Raw genomic sequence first — 10,058 nt, forward strand, 5'->3', positions numbered from 1 at the left:
CCGATGGTGGGCTGGATCCCAGGACCCTGAAATCATGACCCAAGCCAAAGGCAGAGCCTCAACCTACTGAGCTACTCAGGCGTCCCACCAAATTAATTTAAAAACCAATCCACTTTAAAAGTGGGCAAAAGGCCTGCAGAGCCCCTCACCAACGACGTCATACGGCAAACGAGCATGAAAGCTGCCCGACGGCATGGGGCACTCAGGAATCGCCCACTAAAACAAGGAGACAGCACTCCACGTCCATGAACGCGGCTGGCACCCCAAATGCTGCCCACACCAGAGGCCGGCGAGGATGCGGAACAGGAGCCCCCGGGCACCGCCGCTGAGCATGGGAAAGGACGCGGCCCTTCTGGCAGTTTCGTCAGAAAGTAAACACGTACCTGCCTTAAAGCCCAGGAGCCACATCCCCAGGCATCCATCCCGGGGAAACCGTGTCCCCAGGCACCCGTCCCAGGGGAACCGTGTTCAGAACAGCCCCAAACGGGACACAGCCCAGATGCGTGAGTGGTTAAGCACGCTGGGTCCGTTCGCACCGCGGAACGCCGCTGAGCAGTAAAAGGAGCAAAGCGTTGACCGGCGGTGACCTGGGTGCATCTCCATTGGGTTATGCCGACAGCAAGACGCCAACCCTGAAGGTCCCAGACCGCATAGTTCCATGTATGAGAAACGGCACGACCCTAGAAACGGACAACAGGTCCGTGGTTGCCAGAGACAGAGAACACATGTTGGGGCCCCCGGACCCCTCCTGACGACCGGATGCTCTGGATCGTGGCGATGCCTGTCACCCGGGCGGGGCCGCTGCCCTGCAGTTTGGCAAGATGTCACCTCTGTGGGGACCTGGGCCCAGGACACACGGACCTCTGTCTCACTGCTTACAACAGTGCGTGAATCTATAATGACCTCAAAATAAAGGGTTGAATGTTCTCAGAAGGTCAGTAACCATCTAGAGCCGATAATTCCCTCTCGTGGGACTTCCCTGCACAGGGAGCTCCTGGCCGTGGGAGGCCCCCACCCCGGGCGCCCGCACCACCCTGGCTGCCCGGCGACAGCCTGCGGAGCGTCCAGCCGCAGAGACAGGTGTGTGTGGCCACCAGCGCCGGCTTGCAGTTCTGTCCACTGTGCCAACCTGACAAAGTGACAGAGGAAGTGTTCGCGGTGTGACGGAATGCACAGGTGTGTCGCATCCACAGAGCCGAGCCTCCCGCTGCCCCGCTCACCGGGCCCTCCGCGCTGCGCCTCCATCGGGCCGTGGAGTTCAATGACACCGGCCAGCGTGTGGCAGTAACTTCTGGGCACAACAGCATCTGCCTGTCTGTCGCAGGCGGATTTCGGATCCAAGAGCTGAGAAGAATCCGAGACGCTCCCTGGTCTCTCCTGGGGGGGTGACACCTTCCCTTGCTCTGGAGCCGCGTGCCCATCCTTCCCCCGGACGTGAACAGCTGGGAGGCCTAGAGGCGGCCGGTCTTGTTCAGAGCCTGCGGTCTACCACTGAGCAACGCCCCACAGGTTCGGGGGACCCCAGCCTCAGACCCCCGAGCTGCGACCTCCACCTGCCTGAGGACTGTGAGAGCGGTCAGGTCCCATCGAGGCCTCACATGTCAGTGTAAAGACCCGCGGGTGTTTGGTAAACATGCAGGTCCCCAGGTCAGGCCCCTGTGGGATCTGACTCGGGGTCTTGCCAGGGCCTCCAGGCTCCAAGCAGGTGCACAGGGGGAGGGTCTCCCAGGGCTGCTGTCCCGCTTGTGCACCCCTGGGGAGCACAGAAGAAGGAGGGGCCACTGAGCAGGGCTGGGCTTTTCTCCACCCAGGCCTCCGTGTACGCCGTAGCTGCGGTCCTGTGGACGGCGGCCAAGTTCAGCGTCCCCCAAAACCACAAGCTGGCCCTGCCACGCAGGCTGAAGACCTTCCTCTTGGACATGGCCAGGTGCAGTGCCCAGGAGCGGCCACACACAGCAGAGGCCATCAAGGTAAGCCCACTGTAGCTGGGACCCCCACTCACCGTCCAGGGCTCAGGTGATGACCAAGCAGCCAGGTTCCTGTTTTCAGGAAAAGTGGACATTGGACAGGGTGGGCCACGGGCTTCATTTGTGGACAGGTGGTGGACAGGTGGTGGACAGTGTCTGCTGCCCGTGACCCTGGCAAGCCCCTCCCAGACCAGCCGGTTGCCTCCAGTGTGTTCGCCCGGCCGGAGTGGGCAGGGGGTGTCCTGGGACCAGCCTGACCCGTGTCCCTCTGCCAGCAGGGAGCAGAGTCCCCCCGGCCACCCCACTTCCCTCGTGTCCCCTGAGGGTCCTCTCAGCCTCCCCTTCCTTCACCCTCCCAAGCCTGCCCCATCTGCCAAGAGCTGGACAAGTACGGGGGGTCCCGTGAGTGTTTCCGTGACCAAGAGGCCACCGGAAGGCCACCCCCGGGGGAGAAGCTCCTTGCGGTCTTCTCTGCCCCTGACGCTCTGGGCCTCTCTGGCCTGCCCGGCCAAGGAAGGATGAGGTCTCGTGCCACGGAGAAGCCAGCAGATGGCAGCTACAATGCTGGGACAGTTCACTCAGTAGCTACAGGTGGATGGACGGATGGATGGACGGACAGATGGACGGCAGGGGAAGGCGCTTCACTCCACTCCAGATCTGCACGGAGGCAGCCAGGCGTGTTCAGGGAGGATGAGGGGCTGGGGGTGGCAGCAGCCGTGTCCGCCATCCCCAGACCCTGGGAGCCAGGCCCAGCCTTCCTGAGGATCGACGTTCTGAGTATCAGGTTCAGGTCCTGGGCTGTGAGGGACATAGACGCCTCTAGGACGGGGAAGAGTTCGCAGTCGGGACCTTTGGCAATAAACGCTCTGGGGGGATTAGATCACAGCGTCTGCCCAGCGTTGGCTGAGCAAACTGAGCTTTTCCAGACAGGAACCCTGGGGGCTCTGGGCCCCCCAAGCCGTGCTAGGCTGGGCAGTCTCCGTGCAGAGCCTGGATGGGGACGTTCTCTGCCGAGTGTTCTGTGGTTCTTGCCAGCGGTTAGGAAATGAGATGGGGCGGGTGGCGGGGGAGGCTTAAACGGCAGCTTAAGGAAAGAATCTTTATCTTCACGTTCAGGACCGTCCATAACCCAAATGAGAAATACAGATTCTCAGCAGTGACATTCTGCCCCCAAATACCAGAAGGTCTGAGCTGGCAGAGACTCAGTTCCCAGGGGTCAGCTCCATGCTCCGGCACCAGTCCTCACCCCAGAGCCGTCCAGGGCCCACGTGCACCAAGGGTGGGCCTCAAACCTGCCTCCGCCCAGGCACAGGCTCTGGGGCCCACCCACAGTCACCCTGCAGACCCCCACTGGCCTGTTGTCAAGGTCACAGAGGACTTGGGCTTGTCTGGGTTGCAGTGGGGGGTTGCTGTCCTGTCTGTGCATGTGGGAGCTGACTCGCTATGGGTCTTAACGTCTCCCTTCCTCAGCACTCTTAGAGGGGCCAGCTGGAAAAGGTCATGTTCCCTCGTGCCCCTCGTGTCCAGCACTGGGGTAGCCCCCTCTCCCGGAGCCTGCCCCTCGCCCCTCACCCCTCCCTGCGGATGGCTGTCAGCGGGGCAGCGGTCCCAGGAAGGGCTGTGGCCCTTTCTGTTGGGTCTTTATTCCTTCCACACGGGGCTGCTGGATTTCCCCCCAGGCTGCCGGAGGCTGGGCCTGCTCAACTCTCCCCAAGGGGGCCCCCGTGGAGTCCCCCTGTACAGGAAGCCCACAGGCCGCCATGCGCTCTCTGAGGGCCCCTCTGCGCTTGGAGGGACATGGGGCCGCCACCCGGCCTGCGGCGTCTCAGAGCGCCTGTTCACGGGCTCATCCCTCCTACAGACATGCAGCACCTACCTCCGTCAGCGAGGCATGGACAGCAGGAGGATTCTAGCCCACCTGAGGGCGTCCACCCACAAGGCTGGACGGGGACTTCCAGAGCAGGTGAAGACCCCTCAGTCTGCGCCCCAGGGAGATGAAAGTCCTTGCATTTTGCTGTTTGCTGTCCCTGTGGAGGGAGCTGAGGTGGTAGCTTCTCCTCCGCTCTCAGGGCGGCTCCTGGGGCGGCCCCATGCCCTGCCCTCTCTGCGGCCGTGGGGGGCGGGGGGCGTGTCCTGCAGGACGACCCTCAGGTGGCCGGCACACTTGGTCAATGTGCCTGCAGCCTCCTGAGCTGACCGGGCGGGGCCCTTGGAGGGCAGAGAGGCCACCCTGAGAAGCCCGGGGTCCCTGTCGGCGCCGAAGTCTTCCCAGGCCCTAGAAACCGACCGAAACCTTGTCGAACTGCGAAACGGTATCCCCAGAGCCCAGCAGTGGGAGTCAGTGTGGGCTGTGGGCCCCACTGAAGGGTCAGAGAGCACCCAGCGTCTAGTCCGCACCCGCGGGCCCTGCTGTCACCTTGACTGGGACCATCCGTGGCCTTCTGCCTCAGGCTGACCAGGAGGAAGAGACCATCAGCCTCCAGAACGCGCTCTCCGTGGGCAAGCTGAGCCCCAGCATGACTCCTGCCTCTGGGCCCAGCTCAGGTGGGTCACCAGGGCCCACCTCGCCTGCCCCCGATGCCACGGCCGCCCCCGCAGCTGACCCCAGCCCTGAGAGGACACCCACAGGCAGGCACCCCTGGGCCCCAGAGCATCACGGCAGTCACGCCGTTTACTCACACCCTCTGTCTCCACGGCCCAGTCATTCTGCCGCGTCGCCAGCCCCCAGAGCAGGCCGTGCGGCCGGACATCCCTCACTCTCTCCCCATGTCCACGCACACACCCTGCCGACCGCTTCCTGTCCGGGCTGGGTGGTGACCCCAGCCTGCAGCAGGAGGAAGACCCCCTCGTCCTGTCTGTGGCCCCCGCCCTCCACCACCCGGCCCCTCCCCCGGCTCCTTCACCCTTGACTCTGGAGGTCGCCATGGGGTGGGGAGGAGCCGCCACAGCTTTGGGGCGTCTGCACTGCCCGCTCTCAGGCAGGGTTTGTCCCCAGGCTTTGTTGGGGTCAGCCGCGACCCCAGGCTGGTGGCCGTGCAGGGGCCTGTGCCCACGCAGCCCCCCGGCACTGAAGGGGCCACATTGCTGCCGGCCGCCTTCACCGCCGCAGCCACACACTTCAGGCCCATCGTGCTGGCCCCAGATGCAGAGGACGCCAGGTGAGCACCCGACCCTGGGGCTGGTGGGGTCCCTGAGCCCACCCCGAGTGCTCTCTCCTTCTCTCTGTGCTCTCAGGGACAGGGAGGACGATGGCCGGCAGGCTCCCGAGGCCCCTGGAGCTGCCAGCTGGACGATGCCTGACCAGCCGGCACCAGGTGCCGGACCCCAGGGAGCGGCCCCGGAGCCTCCCAGAGAGTCCACGCCGAGAGACAAGGCCCAGGGCATCCCCTGCGTCCCAGCCCCGGGCCCAGACGGGGCGTCACCAGTGATGCCCGAGTCTTCTGCTGATGTCCGACTCCTGAAGGCACAGGCGCTCCCCACGGAGGAGGGGTCCAGTGTGACCCGCCGTGACCCGAGTCACCCAGCCAAGCCACCCAGGAGCAAGGCCACTAAGGGCCCAGGCCAGGAGCCTGAGGGTCGGTCCTCGGCTCCATGGGACCCGTCCCTGGCCAAGGCGAGTCCAGACAGCCCCAAAGGCACCTCTGTCCCAGAGCAGGATGACCAGGCCACAGACAGTCACCCCGAGCGGCCCCTGCCAGCAGACCGCAAGCTTGGTGTGCCCAGTGTGGACGCCTCGCCCCTCCCGAAGAGGACGGCCTGCCCGTCGCTGCAGGAGGCCACACGCCTCATCCAGGAGGAGTTCGCCTTTGACGGCTACTTGGACAACGGACTAGAAGCACTGATCATGGGTATCGTGGCAGAGGGCCCCCTGGGTTCTCCAGACAAGCCCCAGGACCAGGGAGAGGCCGTGGGGGGACACAGTGCCCTGGGGGAGGGCCAGTGTGTAGGGGAACTGGGGCCCCCACGCGTCCGTCTGCATGAAGAGTTCGGGGGCCAGAGCCGCGCCCGGGCGTGGGTCCAGCAGCAGAGCCTCGGGCAGGAAGAGGGTCTCAGAGCCCAGCTCCCCCGCCCGGGCGTCTCCCCGAGCTGTGCGGCGAGCAGGAACCCGGAGGGGATGCTCCCCCATCGTGACTGGACGCTGCCGTTTTGCAAACCAGGTGAATACATTTACGCCTTGAAAGACCTCACCTATGCCACTTTCTGCGGGGCCATATCGGAGAAGTTCTGTGACCTCTACTGGGGGGAGAAGTTGCTGCAGAGTCTTTTCAAAGTGGTGAACGGGAGGACGTCCCCCTCCAAGAAGTGAGTCCCCCTCCCCAGGCCCCAGGCTTCCCCCACCCTGGGGTCCCCTGCCAGGCAGGATGGCCCTGGTTCTGCCTCCTCTGGCCCACCGCTGTTTTCCCCACGTGCTCCTGTCCCCTAAAGTCCAGCGCCCCTGGCTGGCCGGCCACGCGGGTCCCTCCCGCTTGTCCTGAAGCCCACCCTAGCCCCCAGCTTTCCCTCTGGGCACCGGGCTCCTTCGGGCAAGAGGAGAGGACTGTGGGCTCACGGGGCGGGAAGCACATTCCTGCTCGGGTACCGGCTTGAGGAGGCCAAGCGACCAGGAGCCCAGAGGGCAGGAGGCCCCCCAGGGAACAGCATCTGCCCCCAACCCCCATCCAGCGGGCACTGCATGCCAGCCGCAAAGGGGGTGATGGCCACCGGAGGACCCGCCCCTTCACAGACTGGGCCCCATGCTCCTCTGCCGTGGACTGTGGACAGCCGTGTGGGTGGAGGTGGCCCTGAGGGCTGGGACCATGCCTGGACCCCAGTGCTGTGACACCCCATCCCTGAGCTCCAGGCACACCCACAGCCCCGTCTGCCTCCAGGGGCCCCACCAGGCGGGTAGGCAAGGGTCCCTTCACATTTACCGTGGTTGCTGCGGGGGCACTTGCCGCACTCCCTGCCCGGGCAAACGGGTCAACAGAGCGCCCAGATGGCTGCCGCCCACACTGTGCTCTTGGGCGGGGAGAAGGGCCTTGCAGGGACCTCCCGAAACGAATGTCCAGAATACCCTGTGCCCGTTATTAGGCCCCCATAACCGCTGCGGAAAGAGAGGCCCTGTGCCGTCCTGTGGCCGGGGGTCACGTTGTCCTCAGGAAGCTTGCATGGGACGGGGAACGTCCCTGTCAAACGGTGTGCGTCCAGGGTGCTGGCACGGGGTCACGGGCAGGCCCGCACCTCAGCCTCAGCAGGGTTCCCCTCATCCACCTAAAGCTTCCTACGGGAAGGCAGAGCAGGGAAGGCACTGTGCTGTGGGGAGGGGGCGGGGGGCCACGGGGGGCCTGCGACGTCCTTCCTTCTGATGACAGTGCTTCAGAGGAGGCTGGGGCAGAGCCTGAGGGCAGCGCAGCCGGCACTCCAAGTGGCTGCTCGCTGTCCAGCAAGAGGCCATCGCTGCACAGAACAGGTAAGAGACACGGGCCCGAACGCAAGAACTCTTCTCTTTCAAGAGAGGCTCCCCTTGTCCCAACTCTGCCGCACGCACACCCAGGAAGTCTGAGAGCAAAGGGACTGTGCTCAGGGAGCCCCTCAAGCCCCTCTGCCCGTCTCCGCACAAGCAGTCCACCAGCCCTGGGGTGTCCTCTCCAGACTCCGGCCCCACGGGATGACCTGTGTTTGGGAGGGGACCCGAGGGACCTTCCTGGGAAGCGGGACCACCGCCCTGAATCCGAAGGACCCTGCTGGCCCCTAGAGCAACAGAGGGGCACCCGGCCGTCTCGAGGGGTCTCCTGTCCCCGACTCAGCACGGGCGGCCTCTCTGTAAACAATGAGGGACGGACTCTGCCACACGAGCTAGTGTCGAGTGGACCCTCCTCTCCTGCGCAGGGAAGGAGACACCGGCCATGGCGCGTGGCAGCCGAGCTCCCGGCCCGTCCCCGTCGATGTCCGATGTGGATGCAGACGAGCTCTCGCGGGGCAACTTTGAGGTGGGATTCCGGCCTCAGAAGTCAGTCAAAGGGGAGCGGGAACAGCAGCCGGAGGCCGGAGAGCACAGGCAGCAGGGTGGGGGCCCGAGCCCCGAGGCAGTGGCCCGGCTGGCCCGGCCCAAGGAGGGGGGCCTGGCCGCGCACCCGGGCCCGGCAGAGCTCCAGAGCTGCAGCCCCGGCTGGTGCAGCGCCTTCTACGAGGCCGACTGCTTCGGCGCCGACGTCTACAGCTACGTGAAGGAGCTGGCGAGGCAGAAGGCAGGCGGGGCCCCCGACGCGGACGCCCAGAGCCTGGTGAGTCCCGGGCGGCTGCCCGCTACTCGTGCTGCCAGGGAAGGGGGTGCTGTGGCCGCAGAGGCACCCTGGGCAGGGAGTCCGCGTCGCAGCAGCGGGAGCTCCCAGTCACTCTGGCGGTGGTGGGGGGGCACAGAATCCCACCCCCCCGCCGTGACCCCGGCACTCGTCTGGGCGCTCTTCCTGTGCGTCTCCCCGGGCACTGCGGTGCTCGTCTGTGTGTGTCCTCCACATCAGGGATAGGACGTGGCCTTTCTCTCTCTTAGCTGGGCACACGGGTGGCCGTGACAGGTGCAGGAGGTCACCTTGTACCATCACAGCTGGCCGCGGGCCATGTCTCTGGAGGGGGCAGGGAGGCCAAGGCCCTCGTCCCAGGCGGCCTCCTGTTCCTCAGGCAGCAGCACTGAGACAAGAAGTCTCATTGCCCATGGCTGTCGGTTCAGGCTGGACCTGGAGTGCGTCTGGCCTGGGCTTCTCTGGGGGGCCGCGTCCCTCCTGCACCAGCCAGCCAGGGCAGTCTGCGTGTCTCCCCGCTCAGCAAGTTTGAGGTTGGCCAAGCCAAGGCCCTAGGTGAGGGTCGTGCACAGAACTCTGGACTTCTGGTCACTGCGCCCGCCACTGGGCACCTGCCTCCCATACCCAGTGGCTCTGACCAGGGCTGCAGGCCCCACTCCCAAGTGACCTAGAGCCCGTGGACCTGGGACCTGGGCTGCAGCCTTCCCCTGTGACCAGCAGCTCCCACCTAGGCCTTATCACACAAGGCCTGACCTTCCAGGATAGCAGGCAGGAAGGACCCCCTCGGCTCACGCGCTCTGCTCCCGGCGCCTCTGCTTGGCCTGTGCGATGCACTTCCTCCGGCCTCCAAGGCTCCGAGCGAAGCCGCAGGAGCACCATGTCTCCCTGGCCCTGACCTGCCCCCATCTGGACCTTCCCAGGGGCTCCCCCTTGTTCTCCTGCTACTGCCTGAACGTCGCGCTTCTGCTCAGTTGCACGCGGGACGGAGAGCAGGGCCCTGTCCCCGGCCTGCACACGTGACGGTGGGGCCATGCCCTATGGCCTCAGCCTGCTCCTCTGAGCTTTGTGCTGTGGTCCCCCGCAGGAGCCATCGCGGGTGCCGGACTTCAGGGCCTGGTGGGGGCCTCCCTGGGGGCCCTGGCACAGAGGGTGGCCCCCACGTAGGGCGTCGGGGCAGGGAGCACAGAGTCCGGCCACACGGCAGCTCCGTGCCACTGCGGCAGAGTCCGGGGCTCCCAGCCCCTGGCCGTCTCGTCACCTGCCCTCAGGGGCCTGCGGACCTCACCCCCACTTCCTTGCCTGTGACAGGGATTTCCACACAGTGACGCTTGCCCGGGGCTGCCGGAGGTTCCTGTCCCAGCAGCACAGGCTTTCCACTTGCGACAGCCGTACCCACAAGTGGGAAACGAACAGACTACCAGAGGCAGAAAGCCACATCAGCGGCCCCTCGTGGGACCAGCTACCACTGTGAGAGGGGCCCGTGGACAGTGAGTGCCGTCCCGTGGCTTCCGAGGGGGAGAGTCACGGAGCACGCACCGTGCGTTTCCTGGCTGTGCTGGCCGAGGGCCTGCAGGTCTGACAGCCTCTGGCTCCAGGCCCGTCCTCCAGTCAAAGGGACCAGGGCTCCTGGGAGTGAGGAAATGGTTAGGAACCCATGACGGGGGCATGTTGGAGGTCAGAGGAACCAGTGGAGGGGCCACCAGCAGCCCAAGTCAGAGCAGCCAGAGAAGCAACACTGAACCAGCTTCTAACTCAGAGTGTACGTCATGCACACGTCCACACTGCCACGGAGCTTCTAACTCGGAGTGTGCCC

General features: G+C 65.5%; 1 protein-coding gene across 1 annotated transcript in view; it reads left to right on the plus strand.

Moving 5' to 3' along the window:
* KNDC1 (kinase non-catalytic C-lobe domain containing 1) overlaps positions 1–10,058 on the plus strand; it is a 58,001-nt gene that overhangs the window by 26,617 nt on the left and 21,326 nt on the right. Inside the window, 8 exon segments of the mRNA XM_059398890.1 lie at positions 1,812–1,970; positions 3,829–3,930; positions 4,418–4,511; positions 4,963–5,125; positions 5,202–5,815; positions 6,125–6,269; positions 7,319–7,416; positions 7,836–8,230. Of these exon segments, the coding sequence (XP_059254873.1) occupies positions 1,812–1,970; positions 3,829–3,930; positions 4,418–4,511; positions 4,963–5,125; positions 5,202–5,815; positions 6,125–6,269; positions 7,319–7,416; positions 7,836–8,230 (1,770 nt within the window).

This window comes from Mustela nigripes, chromosome 4, assembly GCF_022355385.1.
Source record: "Mustela nigripes isolate SB6536 chromosome 4, MUSNIG.SB6536, whole genome shotgun sequence".
Taxonomy (NCBI): Eukaryota; Metazoa; Chordata; class Mammalia; order Carnivora; family Mustelidae; genus Mustela; species Mustela nigripes.